Source organism: Pelodiscus sinensis, chromosome 10 (genome assembly GCF_052426305.1).
Source record: "Pelodiscus sinensis isolate ZL-2025 chromosome 10, ASM5242630v1, whole genome shotgun sequence".
Classification (NCBI taxonomy): domain Eukaryota; kingdom Metazoa; phylum Chordata; order Testudines; family Trionychidae; genus Pelodiscus; species Pelodiscus sinensis.
Window position 1 is genome coordinate 30,519,121 of NC_143061.1, and position 14,376 is coordinate 30,533,496.

The 14,376-nt window shown below is 44.4% G+C and overlaps 2 protein-coding genes across 3 annotated transcripts in view; one reads left to right on the forward strand and one right to left on the reverse strand.

Moving 5' to 3' along the window:
- HLTF (helicase like transcription factor) overlaps nucleotides 1–14,376 on the forward strand; it is a 111,423-nt gene that overhangs the window by 15,213 nt on the left and 81,834 nt on the right. The gene's annotated exons all lie outside the window — the stretch shown is intronic.
- On the reverse strand, nucleotides 1,309–13,352 carry LOC102457342 (tubulin alpha-3 chain). 2 transcript variants are annotated; one of them, XM_006115924.4, is made up of 5 exons: nucleotides 13,193–13,352; nucleotides 11,486–11,708; nucleotides 7,835–7,983; nucleotides 6,567–7,247; nucleotides 1,309–1,706 (listed from the first exon to the last, which is right to left on the reverse strand). In XM_006115924.4, the coding sequence occupies exons 1-5, from the start codon at nucleotides 13,193–13,195 to the stop codon at nucleotides 1,410–1,412; spliced, it is 1,353 nt and encodes a 450-aa protein (XP_006115986.1). In that variant the 5' UTR covers nucleotides 13,196–13,352; the 3' UTR covers nucleotides 1,309–1,409. The 2 variants fall into 2 exon arrangements, with proteins under 2 accessions (XP_006115986.1, XP_014425441.1); XM_014569955.4 differs by lacking the exon at nucleotides 13,193–13,352 and adding an exon at nucleotides 12,647–12,892.

The following is a 14,376-nucleotide window of genomic DNA, read 5'->3' on the forward strand; positions in this document are numbered from 1 at the left end:
AGTTGCACTCAGCACCCCCACTTTGTTTTCCCGCCCATGAAATAATATAAATCCCCTCGTGGGCCAGCGTGCGTGCTTCGTCTCTCATCTGGACAGCAAGTTTGTGGCTCTGTTCCGCTTGTGGTGAAGGCCCAAAGTGTGGTTCCCAGATCTGCTGCAGCTCTCCAGTGTACCATCTATAGGTCACCAGAGTGTTTGGAATCTCTGAACTAGTGTAGGTGTTTCCCTTTACATCTCATACTGAAGGGTGGATATTTGTGACCAGCATACATTCAGCAAGGTTCTTTAGTTCCCCTCACTCACAAGAGATCAGGATTCCTGTGGTGAAAGCCCAGGAATTGCATTGTCATCCCTGAGAACATTGAAGGATCACCTAGCATTCCTCCTGAACAGCAAGGTTCCTGCTGAACGACTGTAGGTCGTAGGTTGCAGTTCTCTGGTTGCTTCTGTGTTGTCAGTCATCGGATACAGTAATATACTTATCTAGGGGAACTGTTCTATCTTCTTGTCATTTCTAGTTTTGAGGGCATAGGTTGGTTAAGTACTAATGTTCGGTGTTTTGTTGTTGTATATGGTTACTTGCTCTGTATTTGTTTTAAATTGTTTTTAATAGATTTAACCAATCTTATACCTGACTGTTTTATCTGGGGACTAAGCCACTGGTGATAGATACAGTGTGCTAGGGAATCTAAGTTCTGGAACATTCAACATCACTAAGTCAGTCTAAATTCTAAATTTAACAAACATTACTGATTTCCAGGGTAACACTGCTGCTTCCCTCTTGTAGCAGGGAAAAGGAAGAGCCCCATGCCTTACAGGCCTGATCAAGAGAAGCTGAAGCCGCATGCCCCAACCTAACCAAGGCAGAAGAAAATGAGAATAGTAGTGGTGATTCACAATAAGGCCACTTCTCCCCCTCCTTTTTACCTGAATCAGGGCTGCTTCCCTGTTTAAAAAAAAAAAAAAAAGAGAGTCACCTTCTCCCCTGTTCCCTCAAATCTTGGAAATGCAACTGGTAGGCCCTGCAACTCTAGCAGTCATTGTGCCTGGTCTCTGCAATTGCTAAATTGCATCCTTTAAATTTTGTAAGTACACAACATTTTATTTCAGAAACGACATGCTAAATATTTGATGTACCTTATAGGTTATTTACAGTTGATTGGCACAAACCCCCATCTTATCAAGGTCACATCCTTTTCTTGTTGCTTCTCTGACAAGCACTTCTAAAGTACACTTATTATTTAACTCCTTAGCCTAACAATAGTCTTGTGCTTTGTAATTTTTTAAAAATAACTACTAAACCAAAACTACTATTACAACATTCAAACTTTTATTTGAAAACCAAACAAGTGAACTGAATTAAGAAAAAATCCATATTGTAAGACATTTTCTGACTTTTAGCCTATCTTTTAATATTCTTCCCCTTCTTCAGCTTCTGCTTCCACAGAATCAACACCCACTTCTTCATAATCTTTCTCAAGCGCAGCCAAATCTTCCCGGGCTTCGGAAAACTCTCCTTCCTCCATCCCTTCTCCAACATACCAATGTACAAAGGCACGCTTAGCATACATCAAATCAAATTTATGGTCAAGACGAGCCCAAGCTTCTGCAATAGCAGTTGTATTACTCAACATACATACAGCACGCTGCACCTTGGCCAAATCACCTCCTGGCACTACAGTTGGAGGTTGATAGTTAATTCCCACCTTTGAGGAAAAAACAAGACAAAAGCAGTAATCATAAGTTAGTATTTCAAAAGTGTTCGTTTTCTTCTATTTTTCTCACAGTATATTTAACAAGCTAACATATACTGACAATACTGTGCTGGCACAACATTGCCAAATCAAGTACTAAAAATGTTTAAGTCCAGCTCCTGAAAATAGAGAGATGAGCTTTAAAAAACCCTCATATAATTTAAAAAAAAAAAGTAACTGTTGGGAGTTTATCTGCCTCTTGCTTTTTGAGCCTTTAGTGTGTCCTTGTTTCATTTTTTTGGGGGGGGGGGTGGGGGGAAGAGGAGGGTTTCTCTGAAACCAGAAGGGATTTTTTTTTTTTTTTTAATGAAAACTGAAATTCTCATCCAATATCATGCTTTTAGCAGCTGGAGATTTGAAAAAATACTAAACAGTGATTTTACAACTTATTTCTGAGTTGACAGCAATATGTTCTGAGCTTAGCAAACAAGAGCAGCTAACAGAGTTTCGTGAGGGAGTTCTCCAGGTGAAGGAGGAGTAATCACGGGACCCTTGGGGTAAGTGGCTGTCTGTAGTGTGTTTGGGGGGTTACTCACTGGTTTCCTGAAAGACACTGTGTGCTGAGCTTGTGTTTGTCTATTTGTTTGGAGATCATATGCTGAATTGTTTGTTGGAAGAATTGTGTGCTGAGGCCGGCAGTTGGAAGCTGCGAGTTTTTTAATGAGGATTTGAAATCTAGAACCCTCTGTTCATTGCTCAAGCTTTAGTCAAGGCACAGGGCTAACAGGAATGCCAGGGATATATAAAGACTGCTAGTAAGCAACCAGGGAGGTTGGTGAACAGGAGCAGCTAACGGAGTTTAAAGGCGAACTTGGAAGAGGGCTAGACATACTTGGCATTCTTTAAAACTTTTAAACTAAAACCTAAACTCCAATTCCCTGATTTAAATAAAAACCCTATCAATAATCCAATTGTCTGTAGAAGAGAATGCAGGCAGAAACCCAGCAGCAGAGCGGGGGCTATCCTGTTTACTGAACCCAATATAGCATGTATGATTACCTGCCCTATGGACAGGTGGCATATGTAGAGACCATATATGGACTTTGCAGGCCAGAGTTGCTGAATTGGAAGAGCTAAGGGAGGCAGAGAAGTACATATGAGGCTTTCCAGGACACTGTAGAACTGTCCCACTTCCAGTGAGACAGCCCAGGTGCTGTTAAGGAGGGTGAAAGACTCAAGGAAAGAATATTCAACTGGAGCAGAGAAAAACCATCCCACAGTTGGGACCCTCCTTCCAGATGATGTTGTGGTGTCCTCTCACACTGAGGCTACCTCTGCAGGGGGAGGGAACACCAGTCATTAGGAAGAGGCAGGTGTTAGCAATGGGGGAATTTGATCATTAGAAACATAGATAGCTGGGTTTGTGATTACGGGGGGGAGGGGAAGAACCCATATGGTGACTTGCCTGCCTGGTGTGAAGGTTCCAGTTCTCTTGAAACATCCAGACTTATGTGTAGTGCTGGGGAGGAGCCACTGGGCATAGCACGTGTAGGTACCAATGACAGGAAAGGGTAGGAGCAAGGGTAGCCCGTGAGCCTAGGCGAGCTAGGCAGTTGCCTAGGGCACCAGTGCCCGATGATGACATCATGGCCATTGACGGCTATGCAGGCAGGGGCGGCAATTGTGCCACCTCGCCTAGGGCGCCAGCTGCTGCAGCCAGCCTCAGGCTGCTCCTGGGTAGGAGTGAAGTTCTGGAGGTCAAATGTAGGCTGCCAGGGAAGAGATTGAAATCCAGGACCGTTATATTAGCATTCTCTGAAATGCTCCAGTTCCATGTGCAGGGCAAGCAGAACATCAGAATCTCAATGTGTGGATGAGACAACGGTGTAGAGAGGAGAGGTTGAGATTAGGAACTGGGGAAACTTTTGGGAAAGGGGGAGCCTATATAGAAAGGATGGGTCCCAAAATGGAACCAGACTGCTGGCACTTAACGTTAAAAAGGTCACAGAGCAGTTTTTAAACTAAGGGTTGGGGGAAAGCCGACAGGTGTGGAGGACGACATGGATTGGACAGACATCTCTTAGGGGAGGGTCTATTCTCTATGTTCTAGTAAAGAGGAGAGGATGCAAGATGATAAAGTATGGGTAAGATCAGATGAGAAATAATCAAATGAAAAAGTCTAACATCAGGAAATGGCAGACAGATACAGTGACAAAATTAAGTGCTTATACACAAACGCTAGAAGTCTAAATAAGAAGCTGGGTGAACTAGAGTGCCTTGTGTTAAAGGAGGATATTGATATAATAGGCATCACAGAAACTTGGTGGAATGAGGACAATCAATGGGACCTAGTCATACCAGGGGACAAAATATATCAGAAGGACAGAACAGGTCATGCTGGTGGGGGAGTGGCACTATACTTGAAAGAAAATGTAGAATCAAAAGGAAGTAAAAATCAAAAGGTCCCATAGAATCTCTATGGGTAGTAATTCAATATTCTAACAATAAGAATATAGCAATATATATCGACCACCTGACCAGGGCAGTGATATTGATTATGAAGTGCTAAGGGAGATTAGAGAGGCTATCAAAATAAAAAAACCTCAGTAATAGTGGGGGATTTCAACTATCTCCATATTGACTGGGTACATGTCACATCAGGACAGGATGCAGAAACAAAATGTCTTGACACCTTACATGACTGCTTAAAATCAGCTTCTGTACCTCATGACTGGAAAAAACTAATGTGATGCCAATATTTTAAAAGGGTTCAATAGGTGATCCTGGCAATTACAGACTGGTAAGTCTAACATCAGTAGCAGGCAAATTAGTTGAAACTATAGTAAAGAACAGAATTGTCAGAGACATAGATGAACACTGGGGAAAAGTCAACATGGTTTTTGTTAAGGGATATTATGCCTTACTAGAGTTTTGTGGGGGTCAAACAAACATATGGACAAGGGGGAATCCAGGAGATATAGTGTACTTAGATTTCCAGAAAGCCTTTGACAATCCCCTAACTGGTTAAAAGACAGGGAATAATGGTAAATTCAGAATGGAGAGAGATAACTAGTGGTGTCCCCCAAAGGTCCGTACTGGACCAATCCTATTCATCCTATTTATAAATGATCTGGAGTAAGGGGTAAACAGTGAGGTGGCAAAATTTGCAGATGATACTAAACTGCTCAAGATAGTTAAGACTAAAGCAGACTCTGAAGAGCTTCAAAAAGATCTCAGCAAACTAAGTGACTGGGCAACAAAATGGCAAATGAAATGTAAAGTTGATAAATGTAAAGTAATGCACATTGGAAAATTCCAATTTTATATTTATTTATATATACACACACACACACACACACACACACACAATGATGGGGACTAATTTGGCTACAACTACTCAAGAGAGATCTTGGAGTTGTTGTGGATAGTTCTCTGAAAACATCCACCCAGTGTGCAGCAACAGTCAAGAAAGCAAACAATGTTAGGAATAATTAAGAAAGGATAGAGGACAAGACAGAGAACATCTTATTGCCTCTGTATAAAATCATGGTATGCCCATAATCTTGAATACTGAGGCGACTACATCTGTACACATCTTAAAAAATATATACTAGCATTGGAAAAGGTTCAGAAAAGGGCAACAAAAATGATTATGGGTTTGGAACAGATCCCATATGAACAGGGGTTAAAAAGACTTGGACTTTTCAGCTTAGAAAGGAGACTAAGGGGAGGATATGATAGAGCTCTATAAAATCATGACTGGTGTGGAAAAAGTGAATAAGGATAAGTTATTTACTTGTTCTCATAAGAACTAGGGGTCACCAAATTAAATTAATAGGTAGAAGCTTTCAAACAAAAGGAAGTTTTTCTTCACGCAGCGTGGCCAGCCTGTGGAACTCCTTGCCAGAGGAAGTTGTGAAGATCAGGACTTTAACAGGGTCCAAGAAAGAATTAGATACATTCACAGAGGTTAGGTCCATCAATGGCTATTAGCCAGGATGGATAGAAATGGTGTCCCCAGCCACTGTCCCAGGCTGGGAGTGGGTGACAGGAGAGGGATTGCTTGATGATTCCCTATTCTGTTCACTCCCTCTGGGGCATTTGGCATTGGCCACTGTTGGAAAACAGAATACTGGGCTGGGTCAGACCAAAGATCCATCTAGTATGGCCATTTTTATGGCTTATTAGTACATGTATTTTAACCTAATACCTGATTTTATCCATAGCCCTAATTCTGCCCTCCTCGCTCATGCTGAGTAAGGATCACACCATGTGATCATATTTAATGTTAAATGAGTAAATTAATTTAACTGGCAGGGGGTCCTTATATGAACTCAGTCTATTTTCTTATTCTGTGATAACTAAGATGTTACTAGAATTTGTTCGTTAGCCTGCAGTGGGTTTGCACAGCTGTGAATGAAAAAAAAGCTAGTTTATATTGTTTTGTGCTTCATCAATGTAATTAAATCCCAATCACAGAGCCAAATTCTATTACATTTGTGTTACACCACTTAAGAAAATGGGTCTGGATCAAGGATAAGGGCAGTGTGGTCAGCAGATTCTTCTATGAGTGATGTGGTATAAAGCTGGAAAGGCACCTATGAAGTGGATTTTTGGGTAGCTGAATCAGCTAAGATAGCTACCTTCTTAGGTAATTTTATTCAGATAAGTACATTACTATAAACAAGGTATAAAAATACAGTTCTAACCAATTTAAATTATACAAGCAGCTACCATTTTTGCAGGCCTTACTCGTGCATATTTAAAACTGAACCTGACATATGAATAATAGTAGTGTATTGTAGTATGAAAGCTACACCTCCATGTTTTACTAACAATTCTTAAAATAAAGTGTGACAAATTTCTAAATACCTTGAATCCAGTTGGACACCAATCCACAAACTGAATGGTTCGCTTAGTTTTGATAGTGGCAATTGCTGCGTTAACATCTTTGGGGACAACATCACCCCTGTATAGCATACAGCAGGCCATATACTTTCCATGGCGAGGGTCACATTTTACCATCTGGTTGGCTGGCTCAAAACAAGCATTGGTAATTTCAGCCACTGACAACTGCTCATGGTATGCTTTTTCAGCAGAGATGACAGGTGCATATGTTGCCAGTGGGAAATGGATCCTTGGGTATGGCACAAGATTGGTCTGGAACTCAGTCAGATCTACATTGAGGGCTCCATCAAAACGCAGTGAAGCTGTGATAGATGAAACAATTTGCCCTATGAGTCTATTTAGGTTGGTATAAGTAGGACGCTCAATGTCAAGATTACGACGACATATGTCATAAATGGCTTCATTGTCTACCATGAAGGCACAGTCAGAATGCTCCAATGTTGTATGTGTAGTTAGGATGGAATTGTAGGGTTCCACTACTGCAGTAGAAACCTGTGGTGCTGGGTAAATTGCAAACTCTAGTTTGGACTTTTTGCCATAATCAACAGAAAGCCTTTCCATGAGTAGAGATGCAAATCCAGAACCAGTGCCTCCTCCAAAACTATGGAAGATGAGAAATCCCTGCAGCCCTGTGCACAGATCAGCCTAGAGGAGAAAAAAAAACAACATAAAAGGGGAAGGTAAGGTCATTGTGGTCTAAGGACTTGATTCAGATTAGCACCATTGTAAATGAAAGCAGATTATGGCCCACAGCTACGTGATCCTAAATGGGTTCCATTCTATCTTGCATGTATCAACACAACTAAGTCAACCCAATAAAAGGCCAAATTTTGCCCTTACTAATGTTTGTGCAGCATTACTGAAAACAAATGGATTTTACAGTTTTAACAGAGGCAACATAGCCAGCATAGACATTTTGTGTGATGGTGTGTTGGTATAGAAGTAATGAAAAATCTAGTTGAATTCTCCAAGTAGAAGCTGCAGAGTAGGTAGTTAGAAAATGGGTTTTACTTACATATAAATGAAGCAAACTTGATCTAGATTAGGGATGTAAATTTTTTTAAAAAAAAACTATTAACTGTGTAACTGACTGGTCCTTCACATCCCTAAAACACACCAGAACATTCAGTTTTACATATGTATTCACATAACTTTCAGTTTCACAATTATGTATAGCAAGATGGATTTGATGCAGCTATTTTAAATACTGATGTTGCTGTTTGAACTCCTACCAGCTTGCGAATGCGATCTAGCACTAGATCAACAATCTCTTTTCCAATAGTGTAATGGCCTCTGGCATAATTATTGGCTGCATCTTCTTTCCCAGTAATGAGCTGTTCAGGATGGAATAGTTGCCTGTAAGTGCCTGTACGTACTTCATCTACAGAAAAAGAAAATATTCAGATGTAAAAGTTGGTGTGTTTCATTCTATATATATAAGCATTTTGGTATGCTCTATCAGCACTTCATCTTACTTGACATTTATGTAGGTGCATGGGGAGGAAAGGGCATAAGGAGCATCCCGCTTTTTTTTTAAATACACTCCCACCCCTATTATGTAAACTCTTGACAACCCTTTGCTCAGGAGACAATATGATGAACTTACAGAAAACACCTGCCAATGACCATTACAGAACTCTGGGAACTACTCAGAGCCATTCCATGCCTTTGGATTGCTATTAAAATCTTGTTGTCTACACTGGCATGTTTTATCACCAAAAATTGTTTTTGTCAACAAGACAGTGAGAAAATGTCACACTGTAGTGTACTTTTGGTCACGAAAAAACAACCGAGTTTTGGTGACAAAAAACCTTTGACCCTCAGAGAGATTTTTGTCTTTTCCCCTCTGTATTGTTGACAAAGAGCCAGTGTGAACTCTTGTCAAGAGAACTGGCTTCTGACAGTATCCCACAATGCCTGCCCTGGTGGCTGTGATCAATGTTTCCTGGTCTCTGCTGCCCTGCAGGCATATGCCCCTCCTACTTCAAAGGTCTGGGAAGTATCAGACAGCTACTCCATTTGGGGAGCAAAGAACAAATAATTAGAATGCTTCTGTTCTGCCTTGCACTAGAAATGCGGCAGCAGGCAGACTGCTGCTGCAGGGGGATGCCTTGAGAGACTATTCAATTAACCAGTATTTAAACATGCCTGCTTAAAAGACTGAGCTGAACTTCGCCTGCAGCACAAATGTCAAACAGACAAGAAAAAAAGTGCTATTAACATGAATGGAAGATGCAAAACCCAAATTTCCCCCAGTTGCAAAATCTGATACACCCACTCTAATCTCACACTTCAGTTTGAAGTGTTTAAAGAATAGGAGGTTTTGTTTGTACTTTTATTTATTAAGTGGCTCAAACAATATGTAAAGATTTTAGAGAGCATGCAAGACAATAGTTATGCTAAGCAATAAGAGTGATATACATTAACCATGGAAATGCAATGCTGTGACTTTTTTTTAAAATCACATTTTAAAGGATGAAAGGAAAAGTAATGGGGGGAATTTTTATATTTCTTTTTTAAGAAAATCAGAAGATTTATAACATCAAGGGGATCCAAAACTGGTACAGACAGTCCCCGGGTTACGTACAAGATAGGGACTGTAGGTTTGTTCTTAAGTTGAATCTGTATGTAAGTCGGAACTGGCGTCCAGATTCAGCCGCTGCTGAAACTGATCAGTTTCAACAGCAGCTGAATCTGGACGCCAGTTCTGACTTACATACAGATTCAATTTAAGAACCCCAGGCATCCCCTAGTCAGCTGCTGCTGAAACTGATCAGCAGCTGATTCCAGGAAGCCCGGGACAGGGGCTTCCTGTAGTCAGCCGCTGGTCAGTTTCAGCAGCGGCTGACTTGGGGACGCCTGGGGCAGAGCAGCTGGGGTGCTGCCGGGTTGGTCCAGTAGCGCCCAGAGCGACACTACGGGACCAACCGGCTGCTGTACCACAGGCGTCCGGAGCAAAGCCGCAGAGCCCGGGGGCAGCGGGACAGCCCAGACGCGCCGTGGCTGTCCTGCTGCCCTCGGGCTCCGCGGCTTTGCTCTGCTTTGCTCCCCGTCTCCCTGGTCTGCAGACCAGGGGGACAGGGAGCAAAGCGGCGGAACACGCAGGCAGCGGACAGCCCAGATGCGTCTGGGCTGTCCGCGTGTTCCGCCGCTTTGCTCCCCGTCCCCCTGGTCTGCAGACCAGGGAGATGGGGAGCAAAGCAGAGCAAAGCCACGGAGCACGCGGGCAGCCCAGACGCATCTGGGCTGTCCGCTGCCCGCGTGTTCCGCCGCTTTGCTTCCTCTCCTTGGTCTGCTGGAGACGGCCCCGTTCGTAACTGCGGATCCGACGTAAGTCTGACTGTAATTATAATTGCCCCTATATTTGTCTCTCGACTTATACATCGCCTAAGTACAGGCCACTGTACTTAGTCTTAACTAAGGAAGGTAAACAGGGATTCTCAACAGCTCCCAATACTATCCTTCAGACTATTTAAAAAATATTACAACTGCACTGCTAGAGAGTGGGCACCACAGAAGAGTTAGGAAGTGGTGATTTCTATTTTGTGGTGCCAAAAATGAGGGGTCCAGTGTGCAAGACAAAGCTGCCAGTGAGTAGGAAAGGGATGGAGGTGAATTATCTGGGTGGGAGGTAGGGTGCAGGAGCAAACTGGGGGTAGGTGTCTGGGCAGGAGGGAGAGGGCAGGAGCAGCTTGGCTGGTACCTGGGGGTTTCCAGGGTCGAATATCTTTCGGGAACTGCAGGCAACACTGGAAGAGCACATGCCACTCCTTTAAGAAATCCAGCTGCTCAGAGTCCAGATCCTCCACTGCCATGTTAGCCACTCCCACCCTCCCCCCAGAGCATGGAAAATGAGGAGCAGCTTGCACACACTTCATAACAAGACAGATCTGGTGTGGAGCTTTGGGACTCCCCACACCCCGGAAGCCAGCACTGGTTTCAATTTCGAGGGGCGGGGGTGAACAGAGGGGCTGGGAACCCTGACTGTATCACAATCGACTGGTTGGTGACCACTGATTTACATGCTTCTCAAATGCCACCAGTGTACTTCAAATGACTTTATGTGCAAAAGATCTTTACAATTGTGTGTTCCCAGCAAAGTTTGAGACAAAATAATCTCTCTCATTCACTGCAGCAAAAGCATTTTAGGGCACGTTTCTTAAACAGCACAGAACAGCATTTTTTTTTTAAACTACATGAGCTGGAAGTACTATAATGAGCATTAGGAATGTTAAAATGTGTTTAATTAAATAACTGCTGAAAATTTCAGTTACACACGGTGCAGCAGTCTGTTAACTGGGATCTTATGGTTGGTGAGCCTGGCCCGGCAGGAAAGGCTCCCTCACCATATAAGCCTGAGGCTGCTCCAGCTCTGCCGGGCCCGTCATGTTGTGGGCGGCTTGGGGCAGGCCATGACAAGCCCATCATGTTCAGAGTTTACCTGGGTCAAGCCGGGCCTGCCAACGCTGCACTGTAGGTACGCTGCTCTAGTCCGGCTGCTGGTTAATCACTTACCTAGTAAGCATCACCCCTACCATTCCTAGTACATATTCCATTTTATTACCAGTACAATACTTGCCCGTGAATCCCTATCCAGTATTCTTTGTGAATGCTTATATTGTCCTAATTTATTTTTAAAAAGTGTTTTCTTATCTTTGGTATTCACACAAATTAAAAAGGAAAATATTTGTCTTTTTATATACAATAATCTTATTAAATTATTAGTAAAAATATACTGATAGTCTATTTTTAAGATTACAGTATCCATTTAAGTCTATCAAAATAAAAGGTGGACTTTCCCGCATTTCATTTGAAAAACTAAATGGAAAAATAAATCATTGTGAAGTACTCTTAAGTAAAAGATCTCAATGTCATATACATACCAACCACAGTTGGTTCAAGGTCCACAAATACAGCTCTGGGCACATGTTTACCAGCCCCTGTCTCACTGAAGAAAGTATTGAATGAATCATCTCCACCTCCAATGGTTTTGTCACTGGGCATCTGACCATCAGGCTGGATTCCATGTTCAAGACAATATAATTCCCAGCATGCATTGCCTATCTGAACACCAGCCTGACCAACATGAATAGAGATACATTCACGCTGCAAGAGGACAAAACAGGAATCAGATTTATTTCAGACTCTAAGGACAGAAGTAACCACTCTGATCATTTAATCTTACCTCCAGTTTAGCACAGGCTACAGACTAGACCTTCCCCAAAATAAGTCCTAGAACATAGCTTTTAGAAAAAACATCCACATTTGATTTTAAAATGGTCAGCAATGGGGAATCCACCATGACTCTTGGAAAATTGTTTTAAGGGTTAAATAAAAAAGCATTGGGCAAAGTATCCTCCATCTACTACTTTTCACACTTACGAACAAAGTTAGTTTTACCGATACTATTTCATCTTTCCCCTCCAAAACGCTGCATACATATTATCAATGATACATGTTCCTGTTAGCTTCCTTTACACTATTCTTTAATTAGCAGGCTTTTCAATATACTCACTGCAGAAATGTCTATTAAAATGATCCCCAAGCCTCACATTTCTTATGGAATGAGACACTAGATAAAGGGTCTCAGAATAGGGATATAAAAATCTTGTTTAATTGGTTAACCAGTTAAACAAGATGTTTAACCTGAATGTGTCAGTTTACCTGCTCGGAAGCAGCCTTTAAGCTTAAACCTACCAGTGTCATCCCTACAACTCAGCTCTGTGCCACACCCATGCAACTTTAAGTCAGCGTCCCAACAGCTAAACGGCCTTAGGGCCCGTATCACTGAGTAAATAGGTTGGGGGAGGGAGAAACAACAGTATCCCTTGTGTCTGTGGCCTCTCTTCTCCACCTGACCCCACCATCGCAGCTTCCTTGATTCTTCACATTCTCCTTGATTTCACCCCATTTGCCACGTCATTCGCTCGACTCCTCCAGGGCGATCATGCTCAAGTGCTCCCCCACTGCTCCACTCGAGACCCCCTTTCCACACCACTGGCCCAGCTTCAATCGTGGCGACCTCCGCCCCAACGGCTCCTCACCACGGCGCGAAACCTCGACTCAAGCGTCAGAATCCGCTTCAGGAGGCGCCAACTCGCCAGCCGCCTCTAGCCCATACGCAGTGCCTCCCAACTGACGGCCGGGGAGACTCCCTCCCCAGTGGGCTCGCGCTCCTCCCCACGCGGGAAAAGGCAGCACCACTCTCCTGGCGCGAAAAGTACTCTTGGGTGTAACTGGCGCGCGAGTCTCCCCACCCGCGCCCTGTTCCCTCCCCGTGCTCCGCCTCAGCCCTGCCACGCTGCAGGGCGCCAGGCACCACAGGCCAACTGCTTCCTCTCGCAGCTGCGTGCGCTGCTACAGATCCACCGACTGCCCACGGTCAGCTCGCGCGCAGCCCCAATCTCGCTGGCACTTTCCTCAAGCGCTACACGCCTGCGGACGCTGCCCCACCCCCCGCCGATCCTCGTGCTGCCTAACGGCCACCCCGACTCCCCGACCGCAGCGAATCCCCTCAACTCTTCCAGCAGCTCCCTCCAGCCAGCCCCCTGTGGTGTAAACGCCGGGTCCCCGCGCCTTCAGTTCCCCACCATGGTGCTTCGTCAATGGAGAGAGCCTCAAAACCTCGAGTCTACGTTCGCCTCAAGCTGCAAGACGCGCCAACTGCGAACAGCTAACTGCCGCCTCGCGCCTCCACGCGGTGTCACCCCATTGGTTGGCGGCCCGACTTTCGCGCCCTGCCCTCCACCCATTCATTGGCTGGGCACGTTGCTCTGCCACGTGGGGCTGGGATAGTTTGTAGCATGTCTCAGGAGGAACGTTGGTCCTGCCAACAGCATGTGATTTTTAAAAAGCAACAACCCAGCGCTGTGGTTTTGGTCTTTCCCTATTGATTTTTGAAATGTTCTTGCTGCCCATACTAATTAGAGCTGCTCAATCTGCCACGTGTGCTGCATTAGGTGCATTAATCCTGGCTGTTCCCATCTGGTCAGCTGCCCCCCCCCCCCCCCAAGCTCTCCCTCAATTCAGCTTTCTCCCAGCTTCACTTCTGGAGTTCTTCAGCCCCCTCTTACAGGAGGCTGCAGCACTGTTTCATCTGCACTTTCACAGGTTCAGAGGGGCTGCAGTAGAGATAACAGCCTATCTGTTTCTCATAGCAAGGGGTGAAATTGTACTGAGCTGCTGGTCCCTTCTTCTCCCCTTCCCTTTTGTGAGATTGGCCAGTGCAGGGGGTGAGTCTCTGCTAATTTTCAGTGTTTCCAGAAGTGCTCATACAGCCTCCAAATCCAACCACTTCAGAAAAAAAAAGAGGCCAGAGTTGGCAATAGCCTGATCTTGCAGGCCTTGGTCTCTAGGAGGCACAACCATAAACTGTATTGGCCACTTTCCCTTTCTGTTTAACAATAGCCATTCTCCACCTCACCGCTGACAGGCAGTTGTCCCAGGACTACTAAAGGTCCTGGGGCTCCAAGTCATCATTACTGCAGCAGCAGCAGTCAGAGCCCTGGTCCCCTTAGAATCACTGCCAGAGCGTGATGCTGCACACTCCAGAACCTTACACCACAGGCACCAGACAGCTCTGAGGGCTGGGTTGGGGGTCCCTGTGCAGTCTGGGTGGCGCTTGGGGCTGGCTGCTCCAGCTGCCCCTTCCACATGAGGCCCCACCCCTTCTCAGTGTGGGATACTGCCCCTTTCCCCACACATTGCCTAGGAGCTGGCAATCCTGTCAGTGCCCCAGCTCTGTAATAGCAACCTTTATGGGTTTTCTGTTACA